The 26580-nt window shown below is 53.7% G+C and overlaps 1 protein-coding gene across 1 annotated transcript in view; it reads left to right on the plus strand.

The window, feature by feature from the left end:
- The first annotated feature begins 327 nt into the window (after window positions 1-327).
- The window catches only part of ADCY5 (adenylate cyclase 5), a 154818-nt gene continuing 128565 nt past the window's right edge, over window positions 328-26580 (plus strand). Inside the window, exon 1 of the mRNA XM_060100158.1 lies at window positions 328-2005. Coding sequence (XP_059956141.1) covers window positions 875-2005 — 1131 coding nt within the window. The 5' untranslated portion in view covers window positions 328-874. The remainder of the gene's footprint in view (window positions 2006-26580) is intronic.

Genomic DNA, 26580 nt, shown 5'->3' on the forward strand with positions numbered 1-26580 from the left:
TCCGCTCCGTTTTGGGGGAAGGGGGAGGCGAGAGGGGAAGGGCCGCGCTGCAGGAGCCGGTCCTCGCCCCCGCCCCCCTGCGCGGACACGCTGAAGGCTGGGCTCGGCTTTCGCGGGGGCCAAGCTCCCACTCGCCGCGGGAGGTGGGGGATGCGGGCGACGGCCCCCTTGGGCTCCAGGACCCTCCCCCCAGGGCTCGGGAGCTGTTGCTCCGCCCGCCGCCCCCTCCCCCGTCCTCTCCACCCCCCCATCCCACCTCCCCACCCCTCGTAAGAAAATAATGCTGGCTGGCGCCCGCACCTCCCAGTCGCTCCCAGTCCGCCGCGAGGAAAGGGCGCCCGCTTGGTCTCCACGCCGGGACCCCTACCGAGCCGCCCTAGCTGCCGCCTCGCCGCGTGTGCCGCTGGGCTCCGCTTAGGCAGAATCTGCGAGCGCCGCGCCCGGGCATTGCCAGCTCCGGGGAGGCGCCGCCCGCAAGGACACCTCTCCGTCCCGCCTCGTCCGCAACTCCGGTCCTTGTCGAGCTCGACGCGAGCCAGGAGTCCGGACGTCCCTCTGCGCGCAGCTCAGCAGCTCGAGTAGTCCCCGCTGCCCCAGCTCGGAGCCAACTCCATCTCGGACCTGGGACTACTGACGCGGATTCTCAGCCACTTCTCACCTCGGGGCTGTGCCTGCCTCCCGCTTGCTCTCCCGCTGCCCTCCTTCTCCGCTCAGGACGGGGGTGCCAAGATGCCCCGCTACTGCCCAGGGCCCCGGGCCGCCCCCGACGTGTGACCCCAGCCTGGTCCCCCTGCTCGGCCGTCCGCCCTCCCCTTGGAGAACCCCGGCCCGGCCCCCGGGGGAGGAGGAAGAAGACGACGAGGCCGAGGGGGGGATGTCCAGCTCCAAAAGCGTGAGCCCCCCGGGCTACACGGCGCAGACAGCGGCGGCGCCGGCGTCCCGGGGAGGCCCGGAACACCGCTCGGCGTGGGGCGAGGCCGACTCCCGCGCCAATGGCTACCCCTACGCCCCCGGGGGTTCGGCCCGCGGCTCCACCAAGAAACCCGGGGGGACGGTGACCCCGCAGCAGCAGCAGCAGCGCCTGGCCAGCCGCTGGCGCAGCGACGACGATGACGATCCTCCGCTGAGTGGGGATGACCCCCTGGTTGGGGGCTTCGGCTTCAGTTTCCGTTCCAAGTCGGCCTGGCAGGAGCGCGGCGGCGACGACTGCGGTCGCGGCAGCCGGCGGCAGCGGCGGGGCGCGGCCGGCGGGGGCAGCACCCGGGCGCCCCCTGCGGGCGGCGGCGGCGGCTCGGCGGCGGCGGCGGCCGCAGCTGGCGGGACGGAGGTGCGCCCCCGTTCTGTGGAGCTGGGTCTGGAGGAGCGGCGGGGCAAGGGCCGCGCGGCCGACGAGCTGGAGGCCGGCGCCGTCGAAGAAGACGAGGGTTCCGGAGATGGCGGCAGCTTGGCAGGCTCGGGCGCGGGGCCTGGCGCGGTGCTGTCGCTGGGCGCCTGCTGCCTGGCACTGCTGCAGATATTCCGCTCGAAGAAGTTCCCGTCGGACAAGCTGGAGCGGCTGTACCAGCGCTACTTCTTCCGTCTGAACCAGAGCAGCCTCACTATGCTCATGGCTGTGCTGGTGCTCGTGTGCCTCGTCATGTTGGCCTTCCACGCGGCACGGCCCCCGCTGCAGCTGCCCTACCTGGCCGTGCTGGCGGCTGCCGTGGGTGTGATCCTCGTCATGGCCGTGCTCTGCAACCGCGCCGCCTTCCACCAGGACCACATGGGCCTGGCCTGCTACGCGCTCATCGCCGTGGTGCTGGCTGTCCAGGTGGTGGGCCTGCTGCTGCCCCAGCCGCGCAGTGCCTCCGAGGGCATCTGGTGGACTGTGTTCTTCATCTATACCATCTACACGCTGCTGCCCGTGCGCATGCGGGCCGCGGTACTCAGCGGGGTGCTTCTCTCTGCCCTCCACCTGGCCATCGCCCTGCGCACCAACGCCCAGGACCAGTTCCTGCTCAAGCAGGTAGGGGCCCACCTGGGCATAGGGACTGTATAGTGGGGTGCGCAGGCCTAGGCCTGACTCCAAAGAAAGGCAACCCACTTTCACCCTTTAAAGTGGTGAAAAGAGCCAGAGAGACATGGCTGTGTCAGCTGTGTGGTGTCTTCTAGCCCCCGAACCCCCTCTGAGCCCCATCATCTTCCTCTACAAAAAGAGTGCTCTTGTATGTAATGTTCCCGCTGGTAGAAGACACACGAAACCTTAGCCATTATTGTAGGGATGCTAATGAGGAAGGAGAGTCGGAGGAGAAAATGCTATGGAGAGGTCCCCTTCTCTGTGCTTCTGTCTCTGTATATAAAAGGCCCCTGAGAAAAGTGGCTGGCCCCTGTAGCAGCCTCCCCGCTCCTGAGGGCCACTGATGGTTTGTTAACCGAATGTCCTGGATGGAGGGTTGGGGAGGGGAGACCCTGTTCGCCCCTTGCCCAGTCTTAGGGAGGGGAAATGATATAACCCTGCCAGTTGTCTGGGACTGGGGGTTCGGGAGCTGGAGATATTTCTGAACTTGAGGGAGGACTGACAAGTTTGTTTCATTTGTGAAAGCCAAAAAGCTGCCTTCAGCAAAGGTGGGAAGGAAACTTTGTGTGTGGTGACGGTCCCCCTCCTGGCCTGAGCAGAAAGCTAGTGTTGGAAGTCGTGACCCCTTCATGTGGGTGCTCCTGGTTATTGCTTATGGTGGGGGCTTTTAACCCTCCTGGGACGGGTTAGGCTAGCCTTGAATGGTAGGCTTAGGAGGAAATAAAACTTCTCCCTGGTTAACTGGTGACTCCCCTGAAGACTTGTGGGAGAGAGGTGTGCTTGCCATGGCGACCTTGGGTGAGACCAGCTCCTCTGACATGCACACCTTCTCCCTTTAGCGGTCCCCTTGTATGTGGCTCCATGGGCCTCATCCATTGGCCCCTGCTGAGCCTACTTGGTTGTGGTGCAACCTACTTGGCTGTGAGAGTCAAGTGGGCCTTTGCTGCAGGCTAGTCTCCTGACTGTGGAACCTAGTGCATCCCCCCCACCTCTCTCCAGGCAACTGCATCCTCTAACAGAACTTCTTAACTCTATTCCATTGTCATTGCCTTCCTCCTCCCCACTTCTAGTGCCTTTTCTCAGACTTCAATCTTGTTGGGTACTGCGTCTTTCTTGAGGGGTTCTCCTGTGCCCCCTGGCTTCCTGGGTATCATACTCTCCCACAGGGAATACTATGGGCTTCATGGTGCTGGGCTCTCGCTGCACCTCCAAGGTGCTCTGTGACTGGGAGGGAGGGAGGCTACAACCTCTCTGGGCCCCGGGTTCCTTGCCTAGTAAATGAGAGGCTTTTGCATGCCCCTTCCAGTTCCAGCCCCTCTGTGCCAATCCTCACCTTCTGCAAGGAGCCCCTCCTTGCATTCCAGCCATACTGGCCTCTCCCTCTTTTGCATGGCCAACAATGGAGTCAGAGCCACAGAGTGGGACACTTACTTATTCCCCAGTGCCCACTGGTTTTACTCCCCATCCAATGTAAGCTCCTTGGATGCAGGAATCCTGAGGTGTATGTGTTTTTCCTTCTCTACCCTCTTTCCTTTGTCTAGCACAGTGTAAGTTACTTAGTAGGGATTTAATAACTGCTTAACAATTTGATTGTGTTCCAGTAGGTGAAGTAGTTGGGGTTGTTGATGCTAACTTAAAGTTTTTCTGATCTGGGATCAGAAGGAAATAAAATCTTTAGAGATCAGCTCTGAACTTAAGAGAACAACCTATTGAGAGCTGGTTTAAAAAAAGTTATCAAAAAAGTTAACTACTATTGTTAGTGCTTATAAAGGATCCTAATGTTTTGACCTGGGGACCCAAGCTCTCACATGAGTATTATACCTTTGGGGGTTGTTCCTGGCTTGAATGGGAGGCAGGTTGCTTGGGTGGATATAGCTTTTCTACAGAAAGAAAGGCATGACATCCACATGGAGCAGCAGAGATTTCCGGGATCATTCAGAGTATTTACTGAACCAGACTTGGGACTCAGGGTCTGATTACAGCCCTAGGAAATCCTAGACGTGTGATTTTAGGAGACTGGAGTCAGATCCCAGGACAGGAGTGCTGGACTAGGGAGCCCCGTCTCCATCTTAGCATGAAGATGCCATTGCAGCAACAAGAGTTGGCTGACCGACTTCCCCATCTAGTTCCTCAGACCTGTCCATCTCCCCTCTCTCCCCACCTCCACCACCTCCCACCCCATGCTTCTTTTACCCATTGTGGTCTTCAGACCTTCCCTTGTCTGTAGGCTTTTGGGTGGGTTTGCACTTAACTTCTCATGACCTGCTCTGCTGAGTATAGCAGAGCTTGTTAGGAATGGTCCACGATAACAGAATGCAAGCATTCTTTCTATTTGACTTCAGAGAAAACTGTATTTTTTTTTGGTTTGTATTTGATTTGCCTTTCTGATTATGTCTGATATAAACTTTGTATTTCTTGAGCAAACCCTATTGGATGGTGGGAAATATTAGTGGGACAGTCAAGCATTATCCTCTGCCTCAGGTTACCCCAGAGCAGCAGATGTTAGAAGGTGGCTTGCATTAGATGCCTTGTTCTTTTCTTTGGTGAAGATACACATCCAGGGAAATGGGGCTGCAGTATGCGGTCTCTAATGCGGGGGCTTTGGGAATTTCCCTCCACGGTGCCTTGGACACAGAGTGGGCCCTCAGGAAACTGTGTTGGCATTTTCCACTTCTCCTGAGAGGCTGGCCCCCTTGCTCCTACAGCCTAGATCTTCAACATCAGTATCTGATCTGGATATTTTTTTTCCCTGGCCCCTCTTCTCTTTGGGGCTCTTCCCTTTGCTCCAGTTAGGAGGAGAAACATCTAGTGTCTCATCTGGTGCCTCTTGAGAGAGTGGAGGGGCAAGGTGGGGCAGGCCTTTTGGGGGATGATGTTTCTTCCTTTTGCTAAATCTGATCTAGCTCTTCCCCTGGTATTCATCCCCCTCCCCCTGCTCTTTTTCTGTCCCTTCCTTTCTCTTGCCTCCCCCTTCAGCCCCCTGTTGTTCTCTGCCTACCTCTCCTCTCCTCTGCCTGCCTGCTTTTCTGCTTCCCCATCTCTTACTTCCCATTTGCAGCCTCTCAGCCTCGCCTTCTGTGCTCGCCTCACTGTCGTCTCCTTGGTGGGGTACAGTAGGGGCGTCACGGGTTGTTTTTTTCTCCTTCTTTGCCTGTTAGAAGTCCCTCTGCTACACCCATACCATAAATAACACTCAAGCATCTGCCAAACACATTCCTCACTTGTGTTAATAGGCTGCAATGATGCTGGAGCCTGTTGCCATGGCAACCTCATTTTTGTTTGACTGTATCCCACTCTGCTACATAAAGCCTCTGCATGCACTCACACACAAACAAGTACACTCACACAACTATTGCACATGCTTAACTATTAGAGATTATTTTGGAGGAAACATCTTTGGGCCCCATGGGGGCGGGCCGTCATTTGGCCAAGGAGATGAATGTCTCTGCTTGTCCAGTGTTACTCTAGGAGGTGATAATGGATGCAGGAGCTCTTTGAAAAGTAGAAAGTCCTGTTCAAATGTGGGGTATTATTCTGCAGCCACATTAAACCCACCTGACATGGTTTCTGAAGAGAAGATTCTGACCCCGTGTGGGTCCCCGTGAGCTTGGGAGTGCTGTCAGAGGTTGGTGGTGTCAGGCCTTTGTGGTGTGGGCTGACCCATCCCTACCCAGCTACCATCAGCTCCTTCCTCTCTTCCCCCTAACCCTTTTGGAGAAACTCAGTGATTTCCTGCATTTCTGCCTTTGTGCCTGTTTGAACACACAACTGTCACCAGTTGTTCCAGAGATCAGAAAGGCACAGGTGCTGTGTGGGTGATGTTCTGTGACCCTGAGCACGTGTGAGTGTCTAAACTGAGGAGTCTGGGGCTGGATGGGGGTGGGGAAGCAGACCAAGAAGTGACTGCTCTGGCTGCTGAGGGGTGGGTGCCTGGGTCCAAGTGTGGGAGTGTGTCTGTCACGTGGGCTGGCCCCAGTGTGTACGTGCACGCATGTGCATATGGACGTACGTGTGTGTGTGTGTGTGTGTGTGTGTGTGTGTATCTATCTGTCTGTCGTGTGGGCTGGCCCGGGTGGTGGAGGGGGGCCCAGGGAAGCCTTTGTGTTGACTTTGAAAGGAGATCATCACAGCTCTGTCCTGTTTATTCTCGGTTGGTGGCTGGCTTCCTATGGCTGTTTGCATTTCTGATTCTGGGCCTTGATTGACTTTCTGACCTTGACCTCTGGCTCCTCAGGGAAATACCGTGGATGCACACGCCCCCGCCTTATCATAATGAGGCTGGGGGCTAGACTTGAGTGGTCAGCCCACTCCATGGAGTCCCATGGCTCCATGGAGTCCTACCCTTCCCTTTCAAAAACGCAAGCTGCCCACCCACTCAGCCATCCGGTGAGCCCCGTGGAGAGCTGGCCCCTCGCTCTGGAACTTGGTCCAGAGGCCTGTGCAGTGCGTTACTGTGTGCACTGCTCCAGCCACTGCCTCCCTGCCCACGGAGGGGTGGGAGGACGGGGTGGTGGTATGGAAGAGGACACACACTTTCACAACTCCGGGAATCGTCTGCCACCAGTTACTTCCCCCATCACCCCCATTTCTGGAAGACAGAAATCTGGCCATAGTGAACCCCAGCAGCAACTGCAGGCTGGGGTGGGAGGTGGGCTCTGAGTTTGTAGCCGGGGAGGGTCTGCTTGTCTTGCCTCAACGCTAATTGTATTTGCCGATTATATTTGCTAATTGTTTTCAATGATTATGTTGCCTCCTTCGCTATGCAGTGGGAAGGGGATGCTTGGAGGGGAGCAGAAGCCCCCGGGGGGGGGGTTGAGCAGAGCTTCTAGATGGAGGGTCATCTTGTGGATCTCAGGGGTGCCTCGAGGCCTGTGGGGAGGACTTCAGGAATGGCAGAGACCCAGCTGAGGAGCAGAACGATCAGCTGCTGTACTTGTGGCAATGTTGACTGTTAATAATTCAGTCTAAGTTTTGATCTGGAGCAAGAGCATGAGGTCTGTGTGCTGTGCAACACGGAGCACTGTGCTCATGTTTGTCTATAAAGAGGACACAGACGATGTATTAAACCCCAGCTCGGAAACCTGCCCAGCCTCACAGAAGAGTTTTAAATATCAGTGTAAAAGGCCTGGACAGAAGCTCCCCTATGCACACAGGCCCTGGCCACGGGTCACTCTGTCAGAGGGTGCACCTGGCAGCAGAAGCAGGGCTGTGGCCCTTGCTGGGCCTGGCCTCGTGTTCTCCTGAGAGGTGCGGAGGGAGCGCCCTCCTCGGTTCCAGCCAGGGGTGGGGTGAGTGTTGGGGGAGGGGACCGAGGTGGGAGCCTCTCTGTGACTGTACCAGTCTCTTGCTGGGTGACTTCCTGTCCACGGCTGCCTGCTTGGCACCTCCGTTAACTTTATTTATCTTGTGGTGGGTCCAGTTTGTGGTCGTTTACTTCCCAGGAGCATCGCCTGTGTTGGGAATGGAAACAGTTTGCCCCAGGAGCTCCAACGTGCTGGTGCCCATAAATCCTTTGGGTGCAGTTACATAAGTCACACTTTAGCGTATCGTATCCTTCTTTCATCCCTGTCTATGAGGTGGGGGGAGCTCGCTAGTGGAGGGCAGGATCAGTGTTGGTTTTTTTTTTTTGTTTTTTTTTTTTTAAATAAATTTATTTATTTATTTTTGGCTGCGTTGGGTCTTCGTTGCTGTGCGTGGGCTTTCTCTAGTTGTGACGAGCGGGAGTTACTCTTCGTTGCGGTACGCGGGCTTCTCATTGCGGTGGCTCCTCTTGTTGTGGAGCACGGGCTCTAGGCATGCGGGCTTCAGTAGTTGTGCCTCGCGGGCTCTAGAGCGCAGGCTCAGTAGTTGTGGTTCTTGGGCTTAGCTGCTCCGCGGCATGTGGGATCTTCCCGGACCAGGGCTCGAACCCGTGTCCCCTGCATTGGCAGGTAGACTCTTAACCACTGCAGCACTAGGCAAGTCCCAGGGTTGGTTTTCTCTCCCAAACACGAAACTCCATGAAGATGATTGGAAAGCCCTACTTCCGCCCACGCCCCCCCACATTTTCTCCAGCCAATGTCCAAACGTGGGGCAGGGGAGATCTCTCTTTATAACATTGTGAACAAAATCTGGGAGTTTCTTGTTAATGGACTGTGAGCTTCATGTGGACCTGCATTTCAGTCTGGCTGTTAGAAAAGACCAGTGGGGTCTTGGTTAGGCTTATGGGCATATCCGGTTCATAGGAAGATTGAGGCCAGATCTGAAATACTATGTTTGATTCTAGAATTCAGAGGAGGGTACCAGATTGGTAAGGGGACTGGAAACCTTGACTTCTGAGAGAACACTTGAAAGCGTGGGAGATGTTTAGCTGGGAAGACAGCAGACTGTACAAAGGTAAGAAGGCAGAGACATGGGCAAAGTGTTATTTATTGCTGGGATCCCTGTTGTCACGTGTTAGAAGAGGGACTAAATTTATTTTTGGTTACTCCCAAGGGCAGAGTTGGGGCAAATGGGTGGAAACAGTAGACAGATTTCAGCTCCAGGTAGAAGATACCTTTCTAGCCTTTGGGGTTGCAGCCATCAAACCAGATGCCTCCTGAGGTAGCCAGCTGTGTCAGTGGAGGTGTTCAAGGGGAGACTGGACGGCTGGCTGCCAAGCTTGTTACTGAGGAAATGGAAGGCTCTGCTTCCAAAGGTCTGGGATGGGTCCCAGGAAGGGGTCTATTTTTTCAACAGCGTGGATTTAGTTTTCCAAGCTCTCCAGCCGATATTGTTGATCAACTCTTAGGTTTGGGATCATTGGCTAAGATAGCCGCTCAGGTCACAGCCAACCCTCGGATTCTGTGGTTTCGCGTCTTACCACAGCATGAATGCCTGCTGCAATCTGTTGGGGTGTCCTATCATCATGCCCAGCTCAGCCTCTGTTTAAAAGTCAGAAAGTCACTGCAGACCTGCAGGCCCATTAGGAGATGTCCAGGTGGGGCTGGCAAGTGACTGATGTAGGATGCAGAGCTGGAAGGCGATTGGTAATGGTGACATAGGGTGGGAAGGATGGCCCAGACCTGGATGCATATTCTCCTCTCATCCTGCCTCCCAGCTGTTCCCATCCCCCCACTCTTGTTTGAGGCAAAGCAGTCTGTGGCTCAACAGTGGTGGTGGTAGTGGTCATCAGAAAGATGGACCTTAGTTTGACTCCTGGTTTATTCATTCATTTGGTAAGTGAATATGAAAAACACTGAGGATACCCCAGGTCCACAATGGGTGGTACAGAACGTGGCAAGTGGGGAGATCAAGGGGTAGGCAAGAGGTCGGGAATTAGGAGATGCTTTGAAGGAGGAGGAGTAGGCTGTAAGGAAGGGAAGAGGAGATTGGAGCTGTGAGTATGGGGAGGGGAAAAGCTTGGAAGTGGGGGCAGGGATGCTCTCTGGGAACAATGGGATATAGTCACAGAAAAGGGGGGTAAACAAACAAACACCGGGGAGACAGTAATAGCTTTATTCTCTAGCCCAGCCTCATGTGTCAGCCTGGACACCACACCCCCTGCGCCCCGCCTCCTGACTCCCACACACACTTCTTGCTCTGAGAGGGTTATGAGCTGTTGCTTCTAGGCTTGAGGCATCCTGACCTCACACTTGGGTGGTCTCCTCTTCCTTCCCGTTAGGGACTCCCTAGGGGTTATCACACAGATCACCACAGTCCCACTTGGCTCTTGGAAGGGGTCCTGAGGGACCTTGGTGCGCGACACGTAGTAGGTGCTCAGTGAGAGTTTGAATGAATGAATGAACGGGTGGTGGGGTGGGTGGACCGCTGCATGCAGACTCTCAGCTGTACCGAAGTGCTAGACCAACACCTCCACAGAAGGAGGCGATACAGCTCGGCTTGGAATCCTATTTTGGTGGATTGTTATCCTACACTCTGAGCGGGGCTTCCAAAATCCCTCCTGCTGCAATTTAAAACGTGTGCCTTCTTGGAAACAGAAAGCTGTTGCCTGGCACTGCCGGTACTATATCCCTTCACAGATTTGAAAACCATTATTAAGTCATTCTTTCAGCCTTTTCCCCATTCATTCAGACAACAACCGTTTATTAGATGCCTACAGTGTAACAGGCACTGTGCTAGACCATGAGGGTCCAAAAATGACTCAGCCTGGGTCCCAGCGCCCAGCATTGCCTTTAGCCCAGATGCTCCCTGTGACTGTCCTTTGGAGGGATGTTAATAGATGTTTCACATACACACATTCAGTCCTGTGTCAGATAAATTTAAGAAATACTGGGTTAAACAGAATTCTTTATTGTAGAACTTTAATGCTTTTCATATGTTAATATGCAGCAGAATTTGCCAAGAGGAGGCTATTGCATGAAGCCTTTATCAAACATATTTGACCGCAGAACCAGTTTTTGAAGGAATATAACAGAGGCCTTAGTGTTTGTTGGAACTCATTTTGGGACATGCTGCTTCAGGGGCTGGGAGAATCTTTGAAATTTCTCAGGGTCCAGCCCCCTGCCTCTGGGGTAGGCCTAGGCAAAGTCATCTAGACGGGGGCATTTGTTTGTCTGGGGGCTTTCCTCCCTCAAGAAGGAGATTACTCAGCTTGCATTGGCTGGCTACCTGTTTTAAAGTCTCATTCCCCATCTGCATCTGAAATCCTTTATAAAGTAAGATGATGGGGCTGGAAGGGACCAGCGAGATGCCTCCTTTATCTAGTTTCAGTTTCCTTTAGGGGTTTTCTGCTGTCATTAGACATCGGAGCCTGTTGGGCTCTGTATATGACTTTTGGTGGGGCTGGGCGCCATGCACTGAGGGCATGGCTGCCCATGGGGAAGTCGTGATGGGCCATTTCAGAGCACCCTTCTTCCCCAGATTTTCTTTGTATCCTTTGCATTCCCACCCTCCAAAAGGAGGAAGACCTTAAAGAATATTGATTATGAACAATCAGTATATATTGAGTTTTTGTTGTAAGCCTGGCACTGGGCTAATCTGTTACGTATGTGACCTCATTTAATCTTAATATCAACCCTTTGAGAAAGATATTTTTATCCCTATTTCAGGGCTGCAGAAAATGGGATAAGAGAAGGTAAGTAACTTCCCCAAGGTCACTCAGTGAGTGAGCATAGCAGATGGTTCAGTGCCCGCCCATATTCCCTGGGCATGTACCTTTCTGCTCTTGCCAGCCAGACTGCCAGCTGTCGGCACCTGAGGGCTTTCTCTGGCCCTGAGCCTCTCTGCCTGTTTGTGGGACAGGTCAGAAGTGCTGGGGAGGGAGTGCCCATCCCTAGAGCAGTTCTTAACCAATGACTGTTGGGAGCTGGTGGATAAATACCCCAGCTCCCTTGACCCCGGTGTGGGAGGAGTATAACTTTGAGACGAGCCTTCTCTGTTGGCTTCTAGTCCTGCAGAAGGATTCAGCTCTGGTTGCCCACAGTGGTATAGACGTGAAAACATTTCTTTTTCTTTTTCTTTTCTTTCCTCTTCTTTTCTTTTCTTTTCTTCCCCTTCCTTCCTTCCTCCCTCCCTCCCTCTCTTCCTTCCTCCCTTTCTTTTTTTTTTCTTTCTTCCCTTCTTTGTCTCATTTCTCCATTCCCTGTCTAATGTTTTCTGGGGCCACCTCCAGGTAAACCACTTCTTTCAAATCCTTGTCTCAGGATCTTTTTCCAGGGACAATCCAAGTTGAGAGTGGAGAAGCTGGAATTCTAATCTGGGTTTGACTTGAACACTAGGGAGGGCAGTGGCCACTTTGCTAGGGCAAAATGCATCAAGTGCAGAACTCTGTGGCAGACTCAGAACCCTAGTCCTGCCTGGCCCCTCACTCCTATCTGATAACATATTTTGTCACCAGTAGGGTGGTTTCTGGACTAGTGAGTGGAATGGTGTGAAAATTTAAAAACTATATACATATTTTTTTGTTTATATATATATATTTAATTTCTGCTTCTTAAAAATGTATGACTTTCTGTCACCTAGACAGTGGCTCAAATATCAGCCAAAGACTCAAATACTTGGACACCTGATTAGCATTTTATAGAGGACACAGGACTTTACCACGTGTGATCTTACTTGCTTCTCATGATGGCTCTGAGGAGGTGATGAGTTAAGAAGGTGCAGACACTGGTTTTTGGGCCCAGGGGCCCAGGAGAAGTCCCTGCTTATATGGTCCTGGCTGAGTTGCCTTACTCTCGCTCAGTCGGTTCCTGGACTGACAGGATCTGTTGTTGGGTGCCGATACAGTAATGCCTGCAAGAGTACTCATAGTTACAGACCTGTGCTGCTGGTATTGTGTTGGAGAGGAGGAAGTGGGGGTTCAGAGAGGTTAAGTGACCTCACTCAGGTCACACAGCCAGTTAGCTTAGGAGCTGCTATACAAATCCAGATCTCGGACTCCAAATCCAGTGCTCTTTTCACATTTGGACCCAGCCCCGAGTCCATCCCATGGTGCCTAAATTAGAAGGCACAGCTGCTATCAAGCAGTCGTCTTGGGTGGTTGTGGAACGTGCGGTTTCTTATTTGTGATGCCTTCCTTCCCACGTGGTGTCTGGCTCAGATGGGCGTTAAATGATTTGTCATTTCCTGAGCCTGCAGTCATGCTGCGAGCGGGGGTAGTGCTGAAGTGTTCAGGGGGCACCTGGGATCAGATGTTTACCTGTGAAGAGCCCCCAAATGGTCTTCTGGATGCGTGAGGAGGGACCGAGACCCAGGAGATGGGTCAGACTCAATGCTGAGATAGCTTAGGTCTGGGTGCGAGGCTGCCTCATGTCCAGGCTTCTGGTGGTGTACATGGAACAGGGGTGGGAAGGAGGTGGCTGGGGACACACATCAGGATCGCTTCTCGGAGGTCAGACCTGGGGTCTTTCTGTAGAGTTGCATCTAGTAGATGGCACAGTTTAACGCTTACTCTAGGAGGTCTTTATTTCGTTTATTTATTTATTTGGCCATGCCGTGATGCACGCAGGAGTCTAGCTCCCTGACCAGGGATCCAACCCACGCCCCCTGCAGTGGAAGCGTAGAGCCTTAACCACTGGACCACCAGGGAAGTCCCTCTAGGATGTCTTTAGAGCCCAGCTCCCCACAACCATCAACATCCTAAAAAGTACCCCAAACATCCTGCTTCAAATCCATTTCTGTCCTTGTCACTCTTCTCAAGAAAACTAAAGGAAAAGGTAACTCCTACCCAAGTGCAATTCTTTTGCTAAGTGGATTTTCAAGGTTTTATTTTTGCATTTTCTTTTGGGGGTGGGAAGGCTGTTTATTTGTTCACTTAACATGCCCAAGCCCCCAGTCTTCCTCTGGCCAAGTCCCTTTTCCTGTAAGCATTTCACCACACCATCTGGAAGGGACCCAGCCATCCTGACAGGCTCCCAGCGGGTAACACCAGCTCGGAAGTGCCTTGGCTCTGACATCTCAGCCAAGGAGGCTGCCGAGGGAGAGGGATCATCACTGAATCCCAGGTGAGCAGTGTAGGCTTGTACCCCTCCCTGTCGAGGGAGAGGTGCCCTGCCTTTGCAACATCTGACACTCTGCATCTAACATCTGAGTCACTCTGAAACACCCTCTTCTTTTTCTCTGTAGCACTCATACTGGTTTGTAATTTTATCTCTGTAGGTCTATCTATCTGTCTTTCAACTTGACAGTCAGCTGTCTGAGGACAGGGACCTTGTCTGTTTGAATACTCAGATATTTACTGAATGTTACTGACTTTCTAACCCCTACTGCCCAGCACTGTGGGAAGAAGGTGGACAGTTCCCATTCTCAGGTTCTACAGGGAATGCTGACTCTTGGCAGCCAGGGGTCCCTCATGGGGCTCCCTCCCTGGACCAAGGCAAGCTTGTCCTCCACTGGCAAGGGGCTCTGGGCCTGGGGGTGTGGGCTTAGAAAACACTGCTTTCCATCTTTGCCCTCCCTCCCTTGGGTTCCCTACTGGTCTGTTGGGTGATGTCAGGAAGTGTCCCTGTTGCCCCCATTTGCCTCTCTCTCCCATCCTTGGTCCCCTTTCTTCTTCTCAGCTTTCTTCTGGTATCTTTTTCCTCCTCCTGAGTCCTCCCACTTCCCTCTTTCCAGCTGTAGGATGTGGGAAAGACCTCAGACTTGCCAGGAGGCAAGTTCAACTGTAAGGACAATAAATATAAGCCTGGACAACTACACAAATTCCAAACAGTATTCTTCATTCTTTTCAAAGCAATCCCATGAAACAGCAGTTCTCACCGTGCGTTATAAACTTCCTTATGGTTGATTGCCCTGTATTACAGTGCATGTGTCAGCTCCGTTTTTCACCTCACACGCCCAAGGCTGAGACTTCAGCTCTTGGGGTGGGTTAACCTCCAGTCACCCTACGGAGCTTAAGGCGTGGGAAGTGAAGGTATATCTAGGAGTTTTTACATAACCCCAGTATCCGGGCTCATCTGGGGTGGGCCTGGGCATCAGCATTTTGGAATGCTCCTGCTGATTCTGACGTGCTGAGGGATGAGAACTACTGCCCTGAGCCACCCTTCATCAGCAGAGGGCTCACAAGGATGACGCCGAGTCTGATTTATGGCTATATCGAAAGGGAAGTTGCTTATATTGAAAGGGGTTTATTGTGGTGATTCAGTAAAGAGTGATGGTCACTAAAAATGATTACAGGCAGGTAATAGGGGAAGAAAACTTGATTGGCGGTTGGTGTATAAAATCTTGTCAGGCAAGGCTGTGGCTCAGTATATTTATGTTCCTCTTATCACCAGCAATTAGTCCCAAACATGGCTCGATAAATGGATTAGTGCAGTGCTATAATAACTGCAAGGATATTTTAGAAAATGAGTGCTATACCATGTGTTCAATGGAGCCATCTTAGCAGAGCAGCAAATCTCACTCAGCATTCCTGACGGCCTCTTAGCTACAAACAGATGCCTAGTGATAAGTGTCAGCTCTTCCCTTCTCTCTTTTTTATGTGGTATTTCCCTTTTGAATAGGAGAAATTGTACATTAGTCTTTGTGAGTCTCCCTCCAACTAGAATGTAAACTAGAAAATGTCTGTAGTAGGTGCTCAATAAATATTTGTTAAAGGAATGAATGAATTTGCTCACAGCAGGTAAATAGCAATGTGAGTCCAGCACTAATACCGCCATTACTTTTTCTTCAACCCTTGAGCTTATGAAATATGTAAGGAATTATACAGTTAGTGACTCCCCATTTGCACGTATTGTTATCAGCATGTGTGGCAAAGAGTAAAGAAAGGTGATGTGTAGGGTGATGAAGAGATGGAGCTTGCACTCTGAAAGGATTTCCTTCCTGTGCACTTTGAAGCTACTTCTTTCCTAGTACCTTTGGTTAGAAAGGTACAAGGATCCTGCTGTAGCCCTTGTGCTCTGGGAGGACTGAGAGATGCACATGAAATCAGGGTCCATCTGAGGACTGGAAGGGTTGAAAGTCACCAGATGTGTGGACTGAGGCCTGGGAAGCATCCCTATCCAGGACCGAGAGACATCCTTGGGTTAAATCCTCTATGAAAGGCCACATGTGGATTACGACGTGGTCTTTTTTGGAAAAGGGTTATCTGGGGAGAGTTAATTTTGGATTTTGCTTTACATTTATTTTTAAAGTGTAATATTTCTCCGGCATTGATGACAATGGCCTAGAAAAGCCAGTTAGTCACCATCTGACATCTTCCTCTTGTGGGGTGTTTGCTGCCCCTGCTTCTTTCCCACCTGATGTCTCTGGGGCTGATTTAAATCCTCTCCCTCGGGGGCCTCTGGGGTGATTTCACTGGCAAACAGATCTAAAGGGAAGTCCTGCTGGATCTAAGTGGTGTCATCCTCTGCTCTGATCCTGGGTGACAGGGAGTGGCCTCTGGCGCTGCTCTTTGCTTCTCCTTGGAGGGGGCGATGGCATCCAGGTGAGGTCTTACCCTGCCACATCCAGGTCTGTAAGACTGGTTCCAGCCTGTGTTCTCCAGTAGTTTTTTTGTTCTTTAATTTTACTCTGTATAGTCTGAAGGGAGTAAAAGGAAAAGCACCCAAAGCCTGTTTTTAAAGAACAGACCTGGTTTCTCTTAAGGGATCAAAAATATATGGACTGTTCCATCCCACTTCCCCTAGGGTCATCTCTGGTTCCACTGTGGAGCAGGAAGAGGGTCTCAGGGCAGATGCTGGAGCCTCTGTACTGCGAGGGGATGGAAGGCGGGAGGAGGCACTGGGAGAGGTAACAGAGGCGGCATCCCTGCAAACTCAGTTGAGAGGTGGGGAGAAGGGCCAAGGCTGGCCCTGGAGTGATGTGCAGGGCATTTTCTGCTGGATCTTCGCACCCGCAGTTGTAATTCATCTAAGAGGGACCACTGGGGCCTGGAGGGAGCAGGGCAGTGGCTGTGGGCAGGTGAGCTCAGAGGACCTGTTGCAGTTGAGCGCAGGTGTAGAGTAGGGCACAGAGGCTCAGAGCCTTGGATCTCCCGGAAGCCAAGAAGCCACCGGGCCAGCCACACGCAGGTGCCATATGCCGCCCTGACTTCTCCCACCTGTTCCCGCCCCCTCGTGCAGCACCACCCTTCCAGGGAATGGGTATCAGGTGGTCTCAGATGTGCCTCCCTTTGTGTTTGCGTGAACTCTGACCTCTCCAGGCCCCCAGAGTGAAAAACCTGGGGAACCTACCTTACTGGCAGGTGGGAATGGGCGGGACCAGGTGCCTGGGCTCCTGCTCTGAGGAGAGGAGGGCTTTGGGATCTGCGTTCATCCAGGGCTGGGGAGGGGCTGAGCACAGGCACTCCCTGGGGAGGGGGGCACTCCTCTTTCTTCCTTTTTTCCGGGGGCCCCTCTGGACTTGGAGGTGTCCTGATAGCCTGCCTGGTGTAGGGTGGGCTGTCCACTGGGAACAGCATCTCTTTCTTTTCCATTCACCAGTCTTTGCTGCAGTCCTGATGAAGCCCTGGGGCCCTGGGCATGGGGAGGAAAGAGGGGACATTGTCCTTCCCCTGGGGGAATGTTCAGTCTGATGGAAATCTTTTGCCTTTCTGAGATACCCAACTTAAAGATAGGACAGTGTTGCTAATTCCTATCATTTATCACGCACTTACTGTGTGCCAGGAAGCGCTGAGCACTTGGTAACTTATTTGATCCTCGTAATCTCCCTTTAGGTAGGTGTTGCTTTTTCTTTTTAAAGAGGATAATTTATAGATGAGAAAATTGAGGCCCAGAGAAGGTAAGTGGCTCCTGTAAGGTTGTACGTTTAGAGAGTGATACAGCGGGCTCCAGAGCTCGTGATCCCAGCCAGTACACCAGCAGCTCCCAAACTAGCGTGTGCAAGAATTCCCCATGAAATTTATTTAAAACTCAACTCCTGGGCCCCTTGTCAAGAGAGTCTGATCCAGTAAGATTAAGGTGGGCCCCAGGAATCTACATCTTAAGTAGGCACCTTAAAATTTGAGGTAGGTGCCCCAGGGATACAGTTCCACCCTAGAGTGCCTCCCCAGGTGGAGAAAGGATTGAGGCTGAAGTGATGGGGGGCGGTGCCCGGCCACCCGCAGAGACAGAGGTTTCTGTGTTGACTTCCCCAGGAGGTAGCTGGGGAAGGCAGAATGAGATGGTTAGACTGAGGGTAGGAGGTCCCTTTCTGCTGAGCCTGTGCCTGGTGGGTCTCAGGGGGCAGAGCTGGAGGAGGCTTTTGGAAGAACTGAGGGAGAGACTCTAATCTGGGGGGCGGGAGCTGGGAAGTGGTCCGGGAGAGAGCACGTGTCAACGGCCAGAGAAAGGAGGCAGACAAAGGGATTCTCAGATGACAGCAGGGACACCGGCTGTGACATTGCAGGCACAGAAGTTTTGACCGGGAGACATCTGCCTCTGCCTCAGTTTCCTCGTCTGGACAACACAGATCAGACATTCTCTGAAGATCCTTCCCGTGTGTACATTAACGGGGCACTGGGCCCGAATGAGAAAGGACTTCACTCCAGAGGCGTGGATGGGGAGCAGAATGGGGACGAAAATGCTACAACCCTGGGGGGACTGAGAGTCACAAGGCCAGACAGTGCATGGCCCTCATGGGTCCTTGTCCATTGATCCTCCCGGTCAGAGTCCCTCCAGCTCCTCGAACTCAGCATGTCCCCAGACAAAATTCATCATGATCCCTAAATTGGCTTTATTTTTGTCATGTCCGTTCTCTCTTTGCCTAGGTAGTGGTGTTAGATGTTTGCTGGACTGAATTATTTAACAGTATCTACCATGTGTTAGGCACTGGGAAGCCAAGAGGAAAGAGCTGCAGACCCTGCCCTCTAGAGCAAGCCTGTGCATTGTGCCTCCTATACGCCTGACTCTGTTCTAATTGCGTTATTTTGTTCTGTTAACTCATTTAACCCCCACAACAGCCCTAGGAGGTGAACACTGTTGTTGTCACCCCCATTTTGCAGATGAGGACACTGAGACTGGCAGGTTAGGTCACTGGCCCAAGCTCACACAATGAACCGGGCGGCCTGGCTCCAAGTCTGGGCTCTGACCTCCCAAGTGCAGTGGACAGACGGGCCCTCACACCCTCTGGACGCAGCATGACACCTGCAGTTTTAGCAGCAGAGATAAGCAGGCAGCCTACACCAGGGAGGGAGTGGGAAGAGGTATGTGGCAGAGGTGAGGCTGCTAGTATGTGGACTAGGTTGGGAAGAGTATAGGTCTCTGGGCCAAGGGGGTTGCATTTTTTGGAGGCAGTGGGGATCTCCAGAAGGTTCTCATGGCCCCATCTATATTTGGAAAGGTGGCTCTAGTGTGTGGATCTGGAAGGAGCAGCCTCTTGGAAGAGGGAGAGCTGGTGCCGAGTGCAGAGGCTGCTGCCGTTGTCCGGGGAGGCGGGAGAAGTCCCGAGGGTGCTGGAGGGTTGAGGGTCAGGGCCTTCAACAAGAGGGGACGGGTCACAGGGTGCATCTGGGCATTTACCTATTAGTTTCTCCTTGCCTTGGTCACCAGTGGTGCCAAGCCCACAGCCTTGTGCTCCCTAACTAGGAGACCAGCTCGCCAGCCTCCGGGAACTAGATATCCTCTTTTTCCCAGGGGGCCTGAGGTGGATCCTGAGGGCCCTCCTCCTTACCTTTTCTTGGGCTTTAAATATCCCAAGTCAGCCTCCTCTCCTCAAATGCCCAGGGCTCTGCGTTTATCTAGGTGTTAAGCGCCCAAACATTCAACCTCTGAGCTCCTCCTCCCTCTGGAACCCGGGAGCCCCCACCCCAACCAGCTCCGTTGCCCAGAGATCTCAAGTCTCTGAGAATTTCATCTCTCTCTGGGCCACTGGCATCCTGGCCACCCTGACCCCCAGCAGAGCTCCTGGTGCTCCTGTAGGCCCAATATGACACCCTCCACGCACTGCCCCTTCTCGGGGGCCACTTGACAGAGTGCCCACTTAAGCCCCTTGTTCATTGCTTGCCCGCTTCCCCTTCCACTAGAACGTCAGCTTCTCCAGACAGGGACTCCTCATGCTCACGGCTGTGTTCTCTGTGCCTACACAGTTCACACCCCAGCTCCGCCATGTCCCAGCTGTTTCTCCTTGGCAGGCTCCTTGTCCTTTCTGAGCCTAAGTGTAGTCCACAAAATGGGATATAATAAGAATTGCAGCCCTTGAAGGTTGTGTTGTCCATTCTATGTGATGATGTATGCAAAGCACTTAGCACAGGGACTGCCAAGAAAAACGCCCTCCGTAAATGACCCGATGTCTGTCCTGGCTACGTATAAGCTTTCAAATTCCCACACATTACAGGAGGGCCTCGTGTTTCTCTTGAAGGCCTTTGTGTTTGGACAGCAGTAAACAGGGTAGGAGAAAATTGCTGGAGGAAGGAGTAGGTCCTGGGCCATGGGTTTTCCCCCCACCCCTGCCCCATCCTTATGCTGACTGCTGGCCACCAAGGTCCAGCACAGACCGTCCAGGAGTGAGGCAGCCTCTAGAACTGACTGGGACCAGCCTGGGAGCTGGAGCCAGGCGTGCCCTGGGTGAGTGTGAATGGGGGGTGGGCTCAGCCAGGTCCCCCTGAATTTGGGGGTGGCTGTAGCCGAGGGAAGCTGCAGGGATGTGACCAGCATCCTCTCCAAGGACCATTCTAGAGAGGCCAGTAAATAAACCGAGGACGGTTTTGAAAGGGTTGGAACCACTAGGGAAGGGAGTGGGCACACATCTGCTTTTCCCAGATGTGCTTGCTTCTGTAACTTCATGATGACATGCACACCCAGCACAAAGGACAGCAAAGGCACCCGTGGACCCCAGAGGCCTCAGGGCGGAGAACGCTCAGAGCCGGGGAGGCCTAGAGAAGGGCCTCAGAGAAATCAGATGAGACCCTTGAGGGATCTGGCCGAGGCTGAGCGACAACCAGGACATTGAGTCAAATCCCTCGCCCCCAAGTGAGTGTTTAGGCGGGGCAGGGCCCATGCCCAGGGCAAGAGATTGTGATGATGTCCAGAACATGCCCCCAGCTGGTTGGACCTTTGGGACTGGACGCAGGGCTGGCCAGCTGGGTGGACCGTAGGAGGACTGCTGGCACGTGGCCTGCCGGCTTTCTGCCCGTCCGTAATCTTGTGTGTCCCTGACTGGGCCCCTTCTCTCCAGAGCTGTTACCCTCACACTGAGCGAGGGGCCCCCTGCGCCTGGGCTGCATTTACGATGTGTGGGGAGGGACTGTGCCAGAGCCAGAAACCGCAACAGCCCCTGATCCTGGCTAATGGAGGCGGTCTTAAAATGGACATTTTTTTCTTTTTGGCTAAATTAACATTTGGCATTTCAGGGTGTTGGCCCCATGCCCGGCCACTTTGGCCTTCTGCCTGTCAGCTCCTTTGAGGCTATTTTTGCCATTCACTTATTTATTAACTATTATTGCTCCCCAGGACAGATGGGCGCACGCATGCACACACGCACGCACGCACGCGCACACACACACACACACACACACCCTTCAACCCAGAACCCGTTGGAAAAGCCAGCCTGCGCCCACCAGGCTGAACATGGGATGCAAAAGGGGGAAATGACCAAAAGATGGTCTCTCTGAGTCAGGGTGGAGGAAGGGCTGTGGGGGTCATGGGAGGCCGCGACCTCCCCACGTTCATCATTCCCCAGAAACACCTCCACCCCCAAGGCATTTCTGTTCCCCTTCTCTTGCCATCAGGGGTGTTCAGGAAGGAGCCACGTGGGAGGGGATTGTGGATCCTGCCTGAACCATCTTTCCACAGAAATCAGCAGGGAGACCTGGGAGATCTAAGGCCTCCTTGCTAGGAGGCAGGAGAGCCCTTGCTTCCTTCCTACAGGAGGCCTGCTTTTCTGCCCTGCTCACCAAACCCTCACCTTCCAGAGGAGGGAAACTTGGCTTCTGCCTTCAGAGAACTCCCAGCCTGGTGGGGACAACCCTGGGCTCTGGTCGTGAGATGAAGAGGTGCCACTGTCTGAGAGCAGAGAGCATCAGGGGGAACCGGCCTCCGTTGAGGGGCAGTGTGCACATGGCCCTGACCACCATTTGATCCCTCTGAGAGCAGGTTGCTGGCAGCAGAGCAGGCGCCAGCCCCGCCACCCACACAGACCTGTGTGCAGGGCACTGTGTGCATGGTGTGAGATGATCCCCACACTTGCGTCCAGTCTCCTTGCCTCAGGGCCAGCTTCTCTGCTCTGAGGCTGGGGCCCTGGCCATGTTCCCTCCGCCTGACAGCCTTGACCCCGGGGCTCCCAAAGGCCAGCATGGAACCAACAGGAGAACAGAACGAGCAATAGGGACCTTCCTGCTTCCCTCGGCTGCCTGGTGCCTTACCTGGGCCTTGGTGTGCGCTTGTGAGAACTGCGAATGATGCTTTTGCCGTCTCCAAGGCAGTGAGTGAGGGGATCGCGGGCTGGAGTGGTGGCGACCAGGCCTGAGTCCCGGGATGGCTCCCTCTTTTCTCCCACTCAGCTGGCCAGCCCCACCCTTCCCATCTTAGAGCACGTGCCATCCACTTTCCTCATCCTCAAGACCCCTTTCTTGGCCTCAGGAAGACACTGCACTCCTGGGACTGGATACTTACTGCAGAGGGACTGCCAGCTGCCGGGCTATGTCCTGTGGGGCTTTTCTGCCTTGGGACTCGATGCCAGCCCTTCTCGGAGTCAGGGAACTCCTTGAGGGCAGGGGCTTGCCCCTTCCATCAGAGTGGGAGTGAGGCCAGGGGCTGCATTTCCTCCACTGAGACTAGGAGCTCCTGAGGACAAGGACTGTATCTCCCCCATCAGACTGGGAGCTCCCTGAGAATGGGATCAGGACCCTCTTCCACCACTCAGGGCCCAGTTTCTGGCTGTGGGACACAAAGGTGCGCCTGGGTGCCTGGAAAGAGGGTAGAATTCTGGGGAGCCACACGGCCTTAGCTGGGGATATGGAAGATGAGAAACTTCCCATCTCCCTGCAGGAAGTCAGAGCCAAGAATTCCATCCCCTTAATCAGGAGCTTCCCTCCACTTCCCCTTCTTCCCAGGGGTGGGGTAGGGATGGGTTTTATAGCCGGGGTCAGGGGCAGAATTTCACAAGCCTGAGAGCCAGTTGAGCACTAAAGGTTTGTGCTAATAAGCTCAGGGCAGTCCGAGAGGCAGGCACGAGTGTGGAACAGGTGGGCAGTCAGGGAGGGCTGGGCTGGTGCCCCTGGTGGCCTTAAGACGAAGTGCCCTTTTGAGGCTTGTGTGACCTACTCCTGATCTGAGGGCCAGGGCAGCCCCGGTAACTGGCCTGTCCCCTCCTCTGAGGTGCAGGGAAGTATCATCTCCTTGTCCTCGAGGTCAGTGCTGATGCTTCTCCCCGGGAGGGACGGTTGGGAAGTCTTCTCTGGTCTGTGCATCCAGACTGTGCCAACCCCTGACAGACTGATGTATCTGTGTCTGTCTGTCTTTCTGCCCTACTTGATAAGGGACCATCTCGTTAATTTGTGTGCTCGCCCCTCTCCTGGACTCAATCCTTGGTCTCTTCTGGAGTGCAGTGGCTTCTCAGGGCTCCCAGCAGCACAAGGAGGGGGACCAAGCCTGCTGCTGGTGGGCCCTGCCTGGAAGCCAGTGTCCTAGGGTCTGGGAAAAAGTGGGTCCTCCTGGCTGGGCGTTCTGATGGGGGCGGTGGCAGGGGATTTGCAGCCCCCAGGTTGTGAGCTGAGCTCACTGCCCCTGATGTGCAGGTCATGACTCAGTGGCTGCGTGGTTTAATGGCAGGCTTGGATTTGAAACTCAGCTCTGCTGCCTACCTGTGTACAGGTTACCTTGGATGAGTGGCCACAGCTGTCTGACCCTCAGTGTCCCCTTCTGACCACTTGGGGCTGTCGCTCTCCACGGCACAGTACTGCTGTGAGACTTGTGCACTAATCTGTATAAAACACCCTGACCTTCCCCACTGCCCATGGAAATCCCATGGACAGGCCGAGAGAGGAGGTGGGTCAATGAGGTGTCTAGTTCCTCGGGCCACTGCGCTGCCCCTGATTTTTCCATGGTCTTGTGTACTTTACTTTTTAAAATTATTTTATTTATTTATTTATTTATTTATTTATTTTTGTCTGCGTTGGGTCTTCGTTGCTGCGCACGGGCTTTTATCTGGTTGCGGTGAGTGGGGGCCACTCTTCACTGTGGTGCGCGGGCTTCTCATTGTGGTGGGTTCTCTTGTTGCAAAGCACGGGCTCTAGGCACATGGGCTCAGCAGTTGTGGCAGGCTCTAGAGTGCAGGCTCAGTAGCTGTGGTGCACGGGCCTAGCCGCTGTGCAGCATGTGGGATCGTCTCGGACCAGGGCTCAAACCCATGTCCCCTGCATTGGCAGGCGGATTCTTAACCACTGTGCCACCAGGGAAGCCTGGTCTTGTGTACTTTAACTTCTGGCTGCTTTAACTACTCATCTAAATCTAGACTCAGCTTTGGTGCCACTTTGCTGAGAGAATTGGAGAGAGTGTGGCCGTATTAGGAGCTGGGCAGAACCCTTCGAGGGCCCCTTTCTGCTAGGGAGGAAGCTGGCAGTCCCAGTGCCTGCACGGTTTTTTGCCTCCCAGTAAAGACTGCACGATTATGATCTAATGTCTGTGCTGTCCCCAGAGTAGCCAGGGAAGAAACACTGAGTAATATGATTAGTACAACAGTAATAATAACAGCAACAACATCGACAAGCACACACAGCTATGGAGAAGGCTGAGACTTGAGGGCCTGGCTCCAGGCCAGGGCTTTGGTTAGTGTACCAGGGATGGCCGTGGGGCTTGAAGGCAGCAGATTTCAGGGTTTTCATGCTCAACTCTCTCTCCCACAGCCTTCCCCTATTAAAGAAAAAGCCTTCTGGACAAATCAATAAGTTCCTTCCAGTAGAGCACAGTGTGGTCCTAGGCCCATCTAGGGACGGGTGGGGATGTCCCAGAAAGGGAGGCAGTGGGCTCCATTTGCCTTATGTGTCCCCTGCCCCCTGCTCTTCACTCACCCATTAGGAACTCCTCCCACCTTTGTGTTGCCCCACTGCAGGCCTGTCTGCTCTCTTGGGTGGTGACTTGAGCCAGGGTCAGGGGACAGTTGCCCTGTGAGAACTCTCCATGGCTCAGTCTAATGGCCAGAGTGGACCACACCCAGGTTCTGGATTTAGGACAAGGTGTCAGAGTGAGATGATATCTGTGTTGCCCAGAACTGGCACAAATGCTTACATCGTATGGTATGATTATTATAGTGCAACGGCTGAGGACCACCTGCATTAGAACCCTGGCTTTGTCATGCATAAACTCTGTGACCTTGGGGAAGTTCCCTAACCTCTCTGGGCCTCAGCTTTCTCATCAGGAAGTGGAGATAATAAAAGTAACTCCATAGTGTTCTTATCCATGCCTATAATGGTATGTGGGTCATGGTACGCCCATGAGGGTCAGCTCTTTTTCAGTTACTATTTTTTCAGTAGGAACAATACCAGTACCTTCAGCAGCTCCCACCCTTGGGATGTGTTATGCATTGAATTGTCTTCCTAAAAGATGCTGAAGTTCTAACTCACAGTACCTTTGCCCTTATTTGGAAATAGGGTCTTTGTAGATACTCAAGTTAGATGAGGTCATTACGGAGGGCCCTAATCCAATATGACGGGTGTCCTTAGAAAAAAGGGGAAATTTGGACCTAGAGGTAGATATACATTGAGGGAAGGTGGCCCGAAGACCCAGGGAAAGGGCCATCTACAAGCCAGGAACACCTGAGAGAGTCTCCCTCACAGCTCTCAGAGGAACCAACCCTGCTGACTCCTTGAGTTTGGACTTCTGGCTGCTAGAACTGTGAGGCAATTATTTTTTGTCATTTGAGCCACCCGGTTTGTGGTCCTTTGTTAAGGCAGCCCTAGGAAATGAAGGCAGCGTCTGATAGGAGTATGGCCCACTGCTTCCCACTGCTCCCCTGAGCTGCCTGCCGCCTGCAGGGGAGAAGAATGGAGGTGGGACAAGCAGGCCAGGGTCCGGGGCCTGCTGTCAGGCTTTGGCTGGCTTTGAGGCTCTGGCATCTCAGATGACCTGGGCTTCTGGCCATGCAGGTAAATGGAGCTGGAGCCATTCGTAGGGCCTGGGGTGCAGATAGCCCACCCCTCGCCTCCCACCCTGCCTTCCTGCCTCTTGCCTCTGCTTCTTGTAGCACTCCCTACCTCACCCCTGCTCCAGACAGGAGGAAATGGAGAAAGGAGGTAATAAATCCCTGGAGAGGACAAGCCACAGTGGGTTGTAGGCCTGAACATCTCTGCCCCTCTCCTCGCCTGTCTCCTGGAACTTTAGCTTTGATCTCTAGTTGGGAAATGGTCTGCCTGTCTGGGGTGTATCCGTGTGTGTGTGTGTGTGTGTGTGTGTGTGTGTGTGTGAGTGTGTGTACTGAGAATGTCCCTCATTAAGCTTCTATGGGCCTTGTGACCATGACTCATGAATGCACAATCAGGCTGTGCTGGACGGAGGAGACCTGTCCCCGGGGTGGGTGATGCCAGCTCCCGAGGCGCACCTCGGCAGCCCGCCCCGCCTGCCCCCTCCAGAGAACGGGCTGTGCAGTATCACTTGAGGGAACAGACAGGTCTTATGTGTCTCTGTCTGCATGGCATGGGGATCCAGCGATGAGGAAGGTGCTGGCCTCGCCCACCGGGAGCTTGTCATTTGCCGGGGCGGAGCAGCGGGTGGGCATCTAAGACAAGCACAAAATAACTCTGAATCTAAGGGGAATAAAACAAGGAGCGTGAAGTGCAAGCTGAGAGTGGAGGTGGGGGGCTGTGGAGGAGGAGGAACTCAGCACAGGCAGTCGGGGACGTCTTGTCCCATGGAGGGGTGGAGAAAGATGCAGAGTAGTCCTCCATCACGGTAAGACCCTGGACTAGCCATGGCCACCAACTCTTTTTGTGGGCAAGGAGATAACTCCTCTCAGGAGTCAGAGGGGGCTCATTTCCCTGAAGAGCCCTGGCCATTAGGCCCACTGGCAGGTCTGAGCTACAAGCAGGCAGGGGCCCAGGAGCCAGGACCCCTGCTGGTCACAAAGGCCAGTGGCACATGTTCACCCCAGGATCCCACTTCACCACCTGCTCTGTGCTCCCTCCATCCCGGGTACCCGAGAGAGGGCCCTGCATCCCCTTTGTCCCACAGTGATTCCCCAGAGACCTGCCCTCTACC

This window comes from Mesoplodon densirostris, chromosome 5 (genome assembly GCF_025265405.1).
Source record: "Mesoplodon densirostris isolate mMesDen1 chromosome 5, mMesDen1 primary haplotype, whole genome shotgun sequence".
Lineage (NCBI taxonomy): Eukaryota > Metazoa > Chordata > Mammalia > Artiodactyla > Ziphiidae > Mesoplodon > Mesoplodon densirostris.